The sequence below is a fragment of the Mirounga leonina genome, unplaced genomic scaffold (genome assembly GCF_011800145.1).
Source record: "Mirounga leonina isolate KUSES-001 unplaced genomic scaffold, KU_Mleo_1.0 Mir_201, whole genome shotgun sequence".
NCBI classification, from domain to species: Eukaryota; Metazoa; Chordata; class Mammalia; order Carnivora; family Phocidae; genus Mirounga; species Mirounga leonina.
In genome coordinates this window covers 4405663-4420271 of record NW_023270504.1, presented here as the reverse complement: position 1 = coordinate 4420271, position 14609 = coordinate 4405663, and the positions used below count along the sequence as shown (strand labels likewise).

The window sequence follows — 14609 nt, the reverse complement described above, 5'->3', positions numbered from 1 at the left end:
GGCTACTGGAACCCTGCCCTGGACTACCTACATAGAAATGATATTTTTTAAATAAATTGAGTCCCAACAAACCAGAACAAAAGTGCCACTGACTCAAACTATCTCTTCCCCCCCCAGAAAAGTGTGATTTTGCAAAGTTTATTTCCTTTATTGACTTTGGCACGTTTTTTCCAAATATGCTAACCTTAGATTATTTATAATCTCATTCTACTACCATTTTGAATTCTGCTATGAGGATTTTAATCAACAATTTTAAACTGAATTATCTTACTAACAATTTAACAAAGAAATCCATTCAAATTCCATAAAGGCCTCATTTGAACAGCGTATTCTCTTATAACAAAGAATAACCTTATGTTTCTGCTAAGATTCACTCCGTAAATATGGTAATAAAGCCTACATACATATTCTAAGCCTAAGCTTATCCTGCTGCAAGTAGATTTCCATGCATGTAGAAATTAACAAATCAAAATAAGGCAATCCTTTTACAATGACGACTCATTTTGTGTTATTAAAAACGGAACCACTATAAAGAATTTCTGAGATCATAACAAACCTGACTCTTTGACAGATTCAGTTTTCAGTAATTGTTTTTTCTTCTCTGATTTTATTAGCATTTCTTCCTCCAATGACACTTCTTTTTCCTTAGCATTTTTTGGGACTGGGATACTCTCAAAATAGCCTGAGTTCAGCAATTTAGACAGCAGATCTTTCATGTGTTTGTCTAAGAAAGAGTGATTAAGACTTAGTTATCACATAACCTAATAGTTCATGGCAATTATTTGGAACAGATATCCTAATATAATTTTATCCTAGTTACAGTCTGTCATAATATCCTACACTGGGGGAATTCAAAGAACTGGTCAGTACCAGAGTAAATATGCAGTCCATCCTTTTGTCATGCTGAATCAAAATTAGGATCAGAATCCCAAAGTTTAGCAAGTCACTTAAGTTTCTCTTGGCCTCCATTTCCACCATTTGAAAAATGACTAAAATCAGAGACCCTAATCAAAGACTAATATGTTACAAAAGCACACATCTATTCCCTGAGCTGAGAGTGAAGCCATTTCTCCTATCTGTCCCCAAGATCTCACAACTAGCATTATTCTACCTTCCAAGTAATTAAGGTCTTAGAGAAGTGAAAAAGCTCCTCAAACATAACCATTAGAAAACCCTATCTTGGACAATCTAAAGGATTTTTAAATTATAAAATCCCATGATAAAAATTTTACTCTTGAATTACGGTCTCTGTGACTCCTAGAGTATCACCATTTGATTAGTAAGAAAAATCTTATTAAAATGATGTTAAAGTCGCTGCACCATAAACAGATCTAAAGTCTTTCATTTTTAATACCCACTAAAAATATAATTCCAAAGTTAAACAGTGTCCATACTTGATTTGGGTCTATTATTCCTTTCATAGGAGTACTATGACATAGCTTTTTTAAAAATCAATTTTGAGGTATAATTTACAAACAACAAAGTTCAGTCATTTAAGTGTACAGTTTTAACAGATACATAGCCACGTTACTCCCACCAGAACGAGGATATAAAACATTCTCATCAACTCAAAAGTTCCCTCATGCCCCTTTTATAACAATCTCCTCCACCCATACTCTTGAGAACCACTGACCTGCTTTCACTCTAGTTATGTCTTTTCTAGAATTCCACATAAATGGAATCATACAGTACGTACTCATTTTTTGGTTTGGCTTCTTTCACTCAGCATAATTGAGATTTACATCCATGTTGTTGCACGTATCAATAGTTCATTCCTTTTTTATTATTGAGTAGATTCTACTGTATGGATATACCACATTTTGTTTATCAATTATCAGTTGCTGTACATCTAGGCTGTGTTCAGTCTGGGGCTATCATTAATAAAGCTGATACAAACATTCATGTACAAGTACTTATGTGAATATACATTTACAATTCTCTTGGGTACTGTAAGTGTAATTGCTTGGTCACATAGTAAGCATACCCTTAATTTTATGAACTGCCAAACAATGTCCCCCCGAAGTTAGTTGTATCATTTTGCATTCTAACCAAGCAAAAAATCTCTATGATTTAAACTTGAAAGGACTTAGAAATTTTGAGATAGTTATACTGCATCCTTAGAATCTTTTTTAAAAGGAAGCAATCACTAGAAACAAAAATGTTTACTAGGGGTGCCTGGGTGGCTCAGTCAGTTAAGCGACTGCCTTCAGCTCAGGTCATGATCCCAGGATCCTGGGATCGAGCCCTGCATCAGATTCCCTGCTCAGCAAGAGCCTGCCTCTCCCTCTCCCTCTGCCTGCCGCTCTGCCTACTTGTACTCTGTCAAATAAATAAAATCTTTTAAAAATTAAATTAAAAAAAAAAAAAAACAGTTTACTAGCCTCTAGCGTTTTCATTATCCTACACTAATACATAAAACTATGTACTTATAACCGTTTTTACTTGGTCATTTGGCCAAGTCTATTTAGGAAGCCAAAAGGACTCTTTTCTCTCCAGATCATTACCACATCGATAGACAACAATGTTTCAATAAACTATATATCCAAACCATTCATATTTTCTTATATCTGGTAGATAAGCCTTACCATTAACAATGTGTGGATTTAAAGTTCATAAATAGAACAGGTACTACCATGCAGAGAACTGAACCCCAAAACGGTCAAGCCAGTATGAGTCTTTAGCTCTTTTTCCCAAATCATAGTGACTTGCCACTTCAAAACTCTCCCTAGGTTCCATTTGAGTGAGTACCATTACATAATAGCTGTTTTTTTTTTTTTTTTTAAGATTTTATTTATTTGAGAGAGAGAGAGAGTGAGAGAGAGCATGAGAGGGGAAGAGGGTCAGAGGGAGAAGCAGACTCCCCACTGAGTGGGGAGCCCGATGTGGGACTCGATCCTGGGACTCCAGGATCATGACCTGAGCCGAAGGCAGTCGCTTAACCAACTGAGCCACCCAGGTGCCCATAATAGCTGCTTTTAAAAGGACTAAACAGATTATCATTCTCCACATGAATGTAGCATTGCCAGACATGTAAGTTCTAACGGACTGACAGTTTCAGCCTTCAATATCAAAACAAAATCAGCCCTACACTTCTAAACAAAGTCTAGTATTTACAGCATGTAAGTCAAGAGTAGAGAAAACTCACATGTCGTTCCTACCACTGCTTTCTCACTACCTTCCAAAAGGTCCCAAAAGTACAAGGATGACTGCTCCATCTGGTCTTCAACACTGACAAGGAAAAGCAGTAGCAGAACAAAGTAGCTTTAGAGGTACATACACACAAATACATATATATGGAGCAATACAATGTATACAGTAAAACTCATCAACAGTCAAAACATTCAATGTTAATTTTGTCTTTTTACTCTCTCAAAATGAAAAAATTCAAATTTTATAAAAGATGACTAAATGCCCACTTTAGGGATTTCAAATGTAAGCATTTTCTCTTAAAACAACTAAAATATTTTACAAAATAGAACTATTAAGGAATAGACAAAAAAGAGTTTAAGGCTCTTTTCAATGCAAAGTCATTAATTATCAAGTAATGTCCTAGAGGAAAGAAGACTGGAATGGCAATATTAAGATCTACATTTGACTTTAAAACACAGCAGTTTGTTTTCCAAATTATATTTCACTTATACATATTAAACTAAGCTACACTCACTCCCTAAATCCATCAAAGTGAAGAGAAGGAAACAACCAAATAGATAATGATGATGGACTAGACTATCAGAATGGAAATTAAAAATATATATATGGCTATATATGTTAAAATTAAATTTTATTAGGTTTTTTTCCTGATACAGGACTGAGTTCCAAAACAACTGAAATCGGACTGTGCTTTAGCATGGCCAAAAGACAACACTGGAAGGATCTACATCGAACAAAGCAGAAGCAGAGATGTGTTCATTAGCTGATTTCCTCCATCAAACCAAGAACAGCAAATGGATAACTATAGGGGGAAAAATTGGATAGCCTCAATTTTGCTGATTTTGTCTCTTAAATTATCAGATTTGTTTCTCGGTATTTATTCACAGCATAAAAAGACCACCAAATAATTCTCACTTTGAAAGTTTAATGATACTGGCCAAGTTACATTTTATTTACCTCCACTTAAGTACAGCAGTAGTAAGAAGGGAAAGACTCTCAGGTAATACAATAGCCTGAGATAATTACAAAAAAAAAAAAAAAACCTTTAAGTATAATACATCATCAGTTTTATGGTCACTTGTATAGAGGCAAAACTTGATCAGACATCATTTTTAAAATCAATGTTACAATTAAAAAAGCACATTAATGAGATCTTTCAAACTGATTTCCTTCTAGACAGCCTTTCAACCCTCTCACAGTCTGGTCCCACCAATGTTTCCCATGCTGAATCAAATGAATGTTCTCTTAATTTCTCTCTCTCGCTCTCTCTCTATATATACTGTAATACATATATGTTATTATGTATGTGTGTGTGTGTGTGTGTATATATATATATATATATATATAGGCTAAAATGTTCTATGTTCTCTTTTAGGAAAGTATTTTCATTAGCTTACCTCAGACTTTCATTTCTTTCAGGGCAGGTCAATTTTGAAAATTTAATGAGGTAGTCAAGTTCTTTTAAAGGCAAAAACACTGCACCATTCAAGCCCCCTTTGAAATCCTTCTGTACATGTTCCTGTGTCAAGTTCTGTAATACATACTGAACTTGAAGTATAGTACGAAGTTTTTTCTTCTCAGCCTCAAGTTTTAGCATGTGCTCCCTTCTCTGAGCCTTCTTCTGCGCTTTAAGTAGCTGTTAAAACAAATTTTCATTAAAGTTGCCAACTCTCCACCACCCCGTATTAGCAGTTCACAGTCCACAAAGTCTAATCCCAAAGAGTTGAGATTAGATGATACATCTCATACATATATAAACACTGTGAAATTGACAGGTTCGTTTAACCCCTTTCTTTTTCAGTTGAGGAAGGGACTGAGTAATATGGTGGTATGTCTCAGGTAACCGGAGCTTAGAAAGTCCAAGTATCTCCCAATTCCAGGCTGTATTTAGTACCTCTGGTATCACCATGATAAACAAAGTACCTATAGCTGATACACATATCGATCGCAAAACTTAACTTTTCCATATTTATGTGTATCAAGCCTTTTTTAGGCCAAGGATTTTAAGAAAATGCTTCAGTTCAGTTTTGAAGTCTGGTTTTTTTAAATTTCTTGTTCTAGGAGAATATTTCAACTAAAACGGTCTATTTTCAACAAACCAAAGAAGACTAGCTAAAGTGTAAGGAACTGAAAAACAAACAGAAAATGTCTTACAAGCATAATGCTAAAAAACATCCCCAGCAAATAGTTTTTTTAAGTAAGACTGAGATTTTCATAATAGTTCAGTCTGGATGGAGCTGTATTTTTTTTTTTAATTTATTTTTTTTAAGATTTTATTTGACAGAGAGGGAACACAAGCAGGGGGAGTGGGAGAGGGAGAAGCAAGCTTCCTGCTGAGCAGGGAGCCCGATGTGGGACTCGATCCCAGGACCCCGGGATCATGACCTGAGCCGAAGGCAGACGCTTAACGACTAAGCCACCCAGGTGCCCCGGAGCTGTATTTTTCATTATTTGGCTAACCAAACATAGATGGATAGTTAGCAGAACATAAATTTTCCATCAAATAAATATGTATGCAGATTGAGCAGCCCTGTGTCTGGCTCTAAAGCTCAGAACAGTAATCTCTTAAAGTCTGACATAATACATGGGTCCCAGAAGTCGCTTCCCATTTATAAAATACCAATTAATAAAAAGTACCATCTATTTCCAGTAAGAAATCTAAAAGGTCTTTTCTCCCCAGAGTTGTTCTTCTAATTATAATATTTCTATCATACTGGATATGTTCCAAGTTATGAAAATTAAGAGAACAAAACAAAAATCCAAAAGTTTTCCTATATGCAGGTTAAAGTACTTTGATATACCATCATATTTAAGACTCTCCAAAAGACATGTTCATAAATCCTAACAGATTAAGATGGGAGGAAACCTCAGGAAAAGATTCATTATGACATTATTAATTCCTTTCTCAGAAGGAGGTATGAAAGTCACTTAATAAATTTGACTTGTGTTACTACCAGGGACAAGAGACAGTAGGTGAAGGTAAAATTTTGAGAATGAGAAATGGAGTGGTTAGGGTTATGTGGGCTAGGATATTTTCAGGATGGCAAAGGCTCAGAAATGCTTTTTCCAAGACCTCAATATGGACTTAAGCCAATAACATTTACCAAAAGTACAGGATTCTCAGTTTCTGCTTGAGAGAAGGAAAGAGATTAGAGGTGGCAATTCTACCTCTCCAAGACAGTGGGATTCTCTTGGGACAGTTTCATGATGGTACAAGGAAAGGCAACTGATGCTGAGGGCATCTTCAAGTTTCTATCCCATGATTACCTCAGAACTCTTGTTAGCCATTCCCAAGGCTGGAGTAGATGTTCTTATGGATTCAGGATACCCTGAACTTCCCCTACTCAAATACCTATTACATTAAATGGTTACCTTTTTATGTACCTGCATCTCCATTAGGTTTCAGCTCTCTGATGACAGGGACTATATATCTCTGTTGTTTACCAATATGTATCACTAGTGCCCAGCATAGAACCTGACAGATGACAGGACCTCAAATATTTGTTGAATCGATCAAGTAAGAAAATTAGTTGTTTCTTACATCATAATCAGAAAACTACTGACAATAGCATATTTCTCCTTATTTATGTAGAAACTAAGAAGTCAGGTTACATTTTCTTCTCTTCTTTCAGCTGAGGACTGATTTGTAAAGAAGGAAGAAGACATGAAATAAACCACTATCAATAAATCATATTGAATAATAAAATCTTCTGATCCCTCGTAGAATGATAAATCCCCACCAGGACAGAGCTCATGTCATGAAGACAGAGATACAGCTGGGAAGAAGAGAAAGGCTTCCAACTAGTTTGAAGGGAAAGAAATGTTATACAATGCAAAACTGACTCTCAAGAGGTTTGACAAAAGAAACTTTAGTAAAAGTCCAAAAATTACTATGTTGGAAGGTAACTGGCAAGCACCTTTGGGGTCTTGATTCATGAAGGCATGTCCCAAAGTACTTTAACACCTCACCTAAAGTGAAAGTAAATCCACGGTATAAGTGAGAAAAAATAACCAATGAGGTTAACTGGTAACTACCTCTAGACAAGAGCAGAAGAACATGTAAATAGAAAGATACTATATCCTTGTATAAAGAACAAGGTTTTTAGGAGCAAAAAATAGTTAGGGCCCTACACCCACTCTACCACTTACTGGCAATACGATTTTGAAGAAGTTCCTCTTGTTCTGAGCATCAGATTTCTTATCTGTAAAATGGCACTATATATGCATCTATTTCCTGAATTGCTGTAAAAATCAAGTGACTTTACATAAGTACCTGGCACACGGAAGGTGTTTAAAAAAAAACCTAAAAAGGGGCACCTGGGTGGCTCAGTCATTAAGCGTCTGCCTTCGGCTCAGGTCATGATCCCAGGGTCCTGGGATTGAGCCCCACATCAGGCTCCTTGCTCAGCAGGGAGTCTGCTTCTCCCTCTCCCTCTGCTGCTCCCCCTGCTTATGTTCCTGCTCTCGCTGTCAAATAAATAAATCTTTTTAAAAAATAAAATTTTAAAAAATAAAAAAAACCTAAAAAGAAAAACATACTTTGAAAAAATAAACACTTGAATAAAAAACTAAAATTATCAAATAACTGAGTTAAGAGAGCTAATAGAAAATTTTAAGTATTATAGATGTGTACTTCCAAACATCCAACCAGAGTAAAGATATGAAATACTTTTTATAGTAAAGTGGGTCAAAATTAAATAAATCTAACATGGGAGGGGTAATCATACATGTATAAGAAAAAACTTGAGGGGCGCCTGGGTGGCTCAGCTGTTAAACGTCTGCCTTTGGCTCAGGTCATGATCCCGTGGTCCTGGGATCGAGCCCCACATCAGGCTCCCTGCTCGGCGGGAAGCCTGCTTCTCCCTCTCCCACTCCCCCTGCTTGTGTTCCCTCTCTCGCTGGGTCTCTCTCTGTCAGATAAATAAATAAAATCTTTAAAAAAAAAAAAAAGAAATAACTTGATTTAAAAGTATATCTAAAATGGCCTACAAATTTAAGTTACTATGGAATTCACAGAAACTACTAAAATTAAGTTATAAATGAGTAAACTTGAGTTAAAATATGCTATGGTTGGCAAAAAGAACTAATATCTTGGACTTTTTTTTTTAAGTAGGCTCCACCCCCAACATGGGGCTTGAACTCATGACCCTGAGAGTTTGAGTCAGTTGCTCGACCAATGGAGCCACCCAGGCGCCCGAATCTTAAACTTGCATTAATAGAATTATCCAGAAAACAGAAGGTAATGGCTCTATATTAGGCTATTTTAGATTTACACACTACCTTTTAAGAGTTAATTAAGTCAAACATCCAGAGAGAGCAACGATATTACAAGGATTAAGATGGTAGATGTCTTCAGTCTAGAAATGGTACGTTGGCTTTTTTTGTTTGGGGAGGTTTTTTTGATGCCAGAGGAATGGAAACGAGAATTTTAGTTCACCATAAAAGAAGAAAATATCCAGGAGCGCTTGGGTGGCTCAGTCAGTTAAGTGGCTGACTTCGGCTCAGGTCATGATCTCAGGGTCCTGGGGGTCAAGCCCCACATCAGACTCCGCACTCTGTGGGGAGTCTGCTTATTTCTCTCCCTCTGCCCCTCACCCTGCTCATGCTGTCTCTCTCAAATAAATATATAGGGGCGCGTGAGTGGCTCAGTCAGTTAGACGTCTGCCTTTGGCTGGGGTCATGACCCCAGCGTCCTGGGTTCGAGCCCCACCAGGGAGCCTGCCTCTCCCTCTCCCTGCCTGTCTGCCTACTTGTGATCTCTGTCAAATAAATAAAATCGTTTAAAAATAAATAAAATAAAATTTATTTTTAAAAAAATCAAATATATAAAATCTTAAAAAAAAAAAAATCCAAAAAGTGAAAGACACTATCTTAGAAAGCATGCTCCCCACCCCAGAAATGAATTTACAAAAAAATTTCCTTAATTATTAAAACATGATCTTTATAGGCCTTTTAACACAACTGTAAAGCAGCAAAGAATACTTCATTAATGAATGCTTAAAGTGTCATATTAATTACTAACTAAATCTGTCAGAGATAAAAGTTTCAACTGCCAACAGAAAATCTAACAAGCTATGAAACCAGACTTAACTCTAACAACAATCACAAATCTTCCTGGTAATAACTATCATGGTCTCAAGAAAAAGTTTACCAATTCTGTCTCCTAATATGTTAAATAATGCTAAATTTACAAGCCTATGCTATATAAATTTATAAACCTGTATTCTAAAATCTCTCTCATAGGAGTGCCTGGGTGGCTCAGTCGGTTAAGTGTCCACCTCTTGACTTCGGCTCAGGTCTTGACCTCACAACTTTGATCTCCAGGTTGTGAGATCAAGCCCTGTGTCAGGCTCTGTGCTGGGCGTGGAGCCTGCTTTAAGATTCTCTCTCTTCCCCTGCCCCTCCCTCTCCCTCTCCCCATTTCTAAAAAATAAAATAAATTTAAAAAGGACTGCTTTAAAAAAATAAAATCTTCATAAATGTATCCCCTTCTCAATGACTGCTATAACTCCACAGTGAATACACATTTAGAGAATACTTTATCACGGTACCTCATATTCAGATACCATTTGTGTTTTCTTGAGACTCCAGAAATCTGAAAACACTAATTCTTCATTAGCTATTGTCAACCCCAATAAAGTATCAGCAGGAATTAGATGATGGTAACTGAACATCATTAATGGACACTAATATTTTCCTCAAGATCAATAAAGTGGTTTCAGAAAAAGCAAACATACTCACATCTTGGCTCAGTCCAGAAAAGGTCTTCTGAAGTTCCTTGGCAAATTCTAAGTTATGTAGTACTTCTTCATATTTCTCCACTGCTTCCTACCAAATAGGATAAGAAAACATCAATTCTGTTAACTTCTAAGTACAAATATGTCAGAATAAGTGTTCCTATAAAAATAATAGAGAAGACTTCAAATTTTATTAACTAGTCATTTACTATACGTAGTCAAAAAAGTAGGAGGGCCGGGCTCCTGGGTGGCTCAGTCATTAAGCGTCTGCCTTCGGGGTCCTGAGATCGAGCCCCGTGTCGGGCTCCCTGCTCGGCAGGAAGCCTGCTTCTCCCTCTCCCACTCCCCCTCTTTGTGTTCCCTCTCTCGCTCTCTGTCAAATAAATAAATAAAATCTTTAAAAAAAAAAAAAAGAGTAGGAGGGAGATAGAGCATTTAATACAAGTTATATAAAGTTAAATTTAAAAATTCAATCTTTAGGCGCACCTAGGTGGCTCAGTCAGTTTAAGTGTCTGACTCTTGGTTTCGGCTCAGGTCATGACCTCAGGGTTGTCAAGATTGAGACCCTGCTTGAGATTCTCGCTCTCCCTCTGCCCCTCGCCCCCCCTAAAAAAAAAAAATCTAAAAATTAAAAAATATAAAAATTCATTTTTATACTAGAAATCTGAGCCATAACAACAGCTGAATTCCTGTCTATAAACAGAGACCTATTGTTTTTAAGAGCAATAAGCCAACAGAATTCCTCTGTCAATATTCATTCACTACTCAAATACAGTACACAAGAAGCACAGTGAGGATCACACAGATGAATAAGCAACTTCAAGAAATCTCTGGTGCCTGGGTGGCTCAGTCAGCTGAGCATCCAACTCTCGGTTTTGGCTCAGGTCGTAATCTCATGGATCATGGGATTAAGCCCCATGTTGGGCTCCATGCTCAGCAGGGAATCTGCTTAGCTTACTGATTCCCTCTACCCCTCCCCACATGCAGGCACTCTCCCTCTCTCAAATAGTCTTTCAAGAAAAAAATTTATTCTATGATAGAAAAGATTTGTCAATAATTACCTTAACAGGCAAAATTAAGTATTGTAAAGAAATACTGTAAATATGGGGCGCCTGAGTGGCTCAGTCATTAAGCGCCTGCCTTTGGGCTCAGGTCATGATCCCAGGGTCCTGGGATCGAGCTCCGCATCAGGCTCCCTTGCTCAGCAGGAGGCCTGCTTCTCCCTCTCCCACTCCCCCTGCTTGTGTTCCCTCTCTCACTGTGTCTCTCTCTGTCAAATAAATAAATAAAATCTTTTTAAAAAAAGAAAAAAAAGAGAAATACTGTAAATTTAATGGAGTTTTTTTTAGTATTTCATAGATCAACAACAACAACAAAAGGATTTCACTGGTGAAAAAAGTTGGTAATTAGAAAAAGTGTAGGGACACCTGGGTGGCTCAGTCAGTCAAGACTCTGCCTTCAGCTCAGGTCATGATCCCAGTATCCTGGGATCGAGTCCCTGCTCAGCGGGAAGCCTGCTTCTCCCTCTCCCTCTGCCTGCTCCCCCTGCTGTGCTCTCTCGCTCTCCCTGGCAAATAAATAAAATCTTTAAAAAAAAAAAAAAAGAAAAGAAAAAGTGTAGATTTTTTTTTTAAGTGTAGATTTTTTAATGGGACTTTAATTCTATATGGAAGAATAATATGAAACAGAAGATGGGAAAATTGTCTAACCACATAGATATATTTTAAAGTCTTCATAATTAAAAAAACTAAAGTCTTCATAATTGAAGTAATATAGTATTCTTCTAGTTATCTACCCAAAAGTAATGAAAACGTATGTCCACATAGACTTACATGCAAATTTCTATAGCAACATTATTCATTATAGCCCCAAATAAAAACAATCCAAACATCCAGCAACTGGTAAATGGATAAACATAATGTGGTATAACCATTCAAAGGAATGCTCGTCAGCAATAAAAGGAAATGAATTACTGATACATGCTATACCAAGGGTGAACCTCAAAAACATAATGCTAGGTCAAAGAAGCCACATGGGAAAGACTATCTTATATGAAATATCCTAAAAGACAAACTTATAGAGCTAGAAAGCAAATGAGAACACAAAAAGGAACTTGGAGGGTTACAGAAATGTTTGAAAACTGGATTGTCCTGGAAATTGCTTAACTCTACAAATTTTTGCTATAAATCATTGACATACACTTAAAATGGGTTAATTTTATGTACATGATACTTCAAAAAGCTGTTTTAAAAATAGTCTGGTAATACTAAATCTTTTCTTAAGATTTTATTTCTTTGGGGCACCTGGGTGGCTCAGTCGTTGAGCATCTGCCTTCAGCTCAGGTCATGATCCCAGGGTCCTGGGATCAAGCCCTACATCGGGCTCTCCGCTAAGCGGGAGGCCTGCTTCTCCTTCTCCCACTCCCCCTGCTTGTGTTCCCTCTCTTGCTGTCTCTGTCAAATAAATAAAATCTTAAAAAAAAAAAAAAGGTAAAGAGGCTTTCCGACTATAGAACCAAGATTGCAGACAATACAATCATAGTATACAGCCCTCAGAGGTATGTAAACCAGAAGGGAATAACCCCCCTCCCATATTTACCCCCAAATGGTATTAACTTTGATTCAAGAAAAGCAGCATCAAATGGGAACTACTACCTCAACTTCCCATTATCCAATGTGGATCCAGCCTTTCTTCCTCCCTTTGTTTAGAGGAGATATCCTTCTTCTACCTGTGCCCTGGATCCTTTTCAATTATGCTTTCAAAAGAAATTTTAACTCTGATTCCCATTTAAAAATCTTGAGTTTCTCCCTCTCTGTCAATGCTTAAACCAGCATTTAAAAAGTTCAGGTTCCCCCCACCCCCCGCCTAAATTAGAAAAACAAAAAATCCCTTTTTGGCAACCACCTCCTTCCAGTCTCAGAAAAATTTCAAAAATGTCTACACAGTCTCCATTTCCTCTTCAGCCCTTATCAACCTGGATTCCGTTTCCACCATTCCACCATAACTATCCTGGCTGAAATCAGCAATGTCAATACCATCTTTCAAACCCATGGATCTTTTATAGCTCTCCTTTTGGTTTACTTCTCAGAAGACTTCAAGATGAAGCCATCCTCTGGCTCTACAAACATCTTTGTTTTTAATAACACGAACTTCCATTCTTCTCCCATTTCTCCAGCTGTTAGTTTACCAGTAAAATTTTTCCATTAACCTCTCACCTCAGTTTTTAACATTTATGAAATAAATAGGACCTATATCAGAGAGATGTTGGGCAATTCAAATGATTTCATACTTATAAATCATTCAAAATGATGCCTGACCCTAAGTTCACGGTATTTTTAGTCTTTATTATTCAAACATCAAATATCAAAAGTTCAAACATCAAATATCAAAATTCCTAGGCTTTTCTCCTTTCTATATTCTCACCCAAGATAGTCTCATCTTTTCTCATGGTTTCAATTAGCAGCCATCCAGAGATGAGGTATCTGTAGACTATAAACTTCTCTGTACTCCAGACCTGTATCTTAAAATACTTACTACATATCACCCCTTATGTTTCACAGGCACATTGAAATGGTCCAAAATTGAGCTCTTTATCCTATCCTCCCAAAACCTTATTCTCCCCCAGTGTTTTCAGGCCCAATAAATGGTTTTGCCATCCATCCAAGTTTCAAGCCAGAAACCTGGAAACCATTCTTAGCTCTTCCCTCTACATCCTGTCACCAAGCTATGTTAATTCTACCTCTCAAATCCAGCTACTTTACTCAAACCCCTCTGCTGCTAACTTGGTACCAGCAAGGCACCTATAACCACTAACCTAGACTATAGCCAACACTTATCTTGTCTCCTTACATCAACACTTAACATCTCCAAACCATTACTCACCCTACAAAGTGATTTTCTTTCATTATAAATCTATAGTCATGCTCTGCTTAAAACCTATCTGTATCACTTCTGATAACCTTAAGAAAAAGCACAAAGTCTTTAAATGGCAAACAAAGATGTTTTTGTGGCTTTCCCCCTCTAACTACATTACTCTATCCATACTGGCTTTCTTTCCAGTTTCCTAGAAGGACTCTTTTAAAAACATTCTTTTCCTACTCAGGCCCTTAACACAGTCTAGCATCTGCCTAGCCTAGCCTGCTCTTCTTCCTCCTTTCCCATTTTAACTTGCTAAGTCCTATTCATTTTTTGAAGTCTTAACTAAAGCACTTCTTTCTCAAGGAAGCTGTCCTCAATTCTCCAAACTAGGTTAGATTCCTCATTATAATCCATCATCACTCTGTACTTTTCCCTAACATCCATCACATTTGTATTTACTTATTTCCCACCACACTATTATCCATGAGGACAAGGATCACATTTGCCCCTTAGGTTATAACCCTTACATTAAGCACCGAACCTCCCAGCGTAAATACTTAATGTATTATTGTTGAAATAATAAAATGCAGTTCAGAACATGATTACAGCCTCAAATATGCTAAAGATTCTGACCAGAATTTTAAAAATTTTAAACAGAATTATATACTGAGATTTTGGTTTCAAAAAAAAAAGAACACTAGCGGGAGTAGGACTGGTGAACTGAAAAGGAAGGTCTCAAGACAAGGATATTAATTAGGAAAAGCCTACGTAACATTTGGGTGGTGTGCCTTGACTAGGCCAACTGCTGTGGGACTACAAAGCACAAAAGATTCCATATTATTTAATGAGTTTTGCATTATGCAT

At 37.0% G+C, this 14609-nt stretch overlaps 1 protein-coding gene across 11 annotated transcripts in view; it reads right to left on the bottom strand.

Moving 5' to 3' along the window:
- CAPRIN2 (caprin family member 2) overlaps positions 1-14609 on the bottom strand; it is a 47149-nt gene that overhangs the window by 22110 nt on the left and 10430 nt on the right. For all 11 annotated transcript variants that reach the window (XM_035027977.1, XM_035027973.1, XM_035027974.1 and 8 more), the window contains 4 exons: positions 9892-9978; positions 4548-4786; positions 3146-3228; positions 557-724 (listed from right to left, as the gene is read on the bottom strand). In XM_035027977.1, coding sequence (XP_034883868.1) covers positions 557-724; positions 3146-3228; positions 4548-4786; positions 9892-9978 — 577 coding nt within the window. The remainder of the gene's footprint in view (positions 1-556; positions 725-3145; positions 3229-4547; positions 4787-9891; positions 9979-14609) is intronic.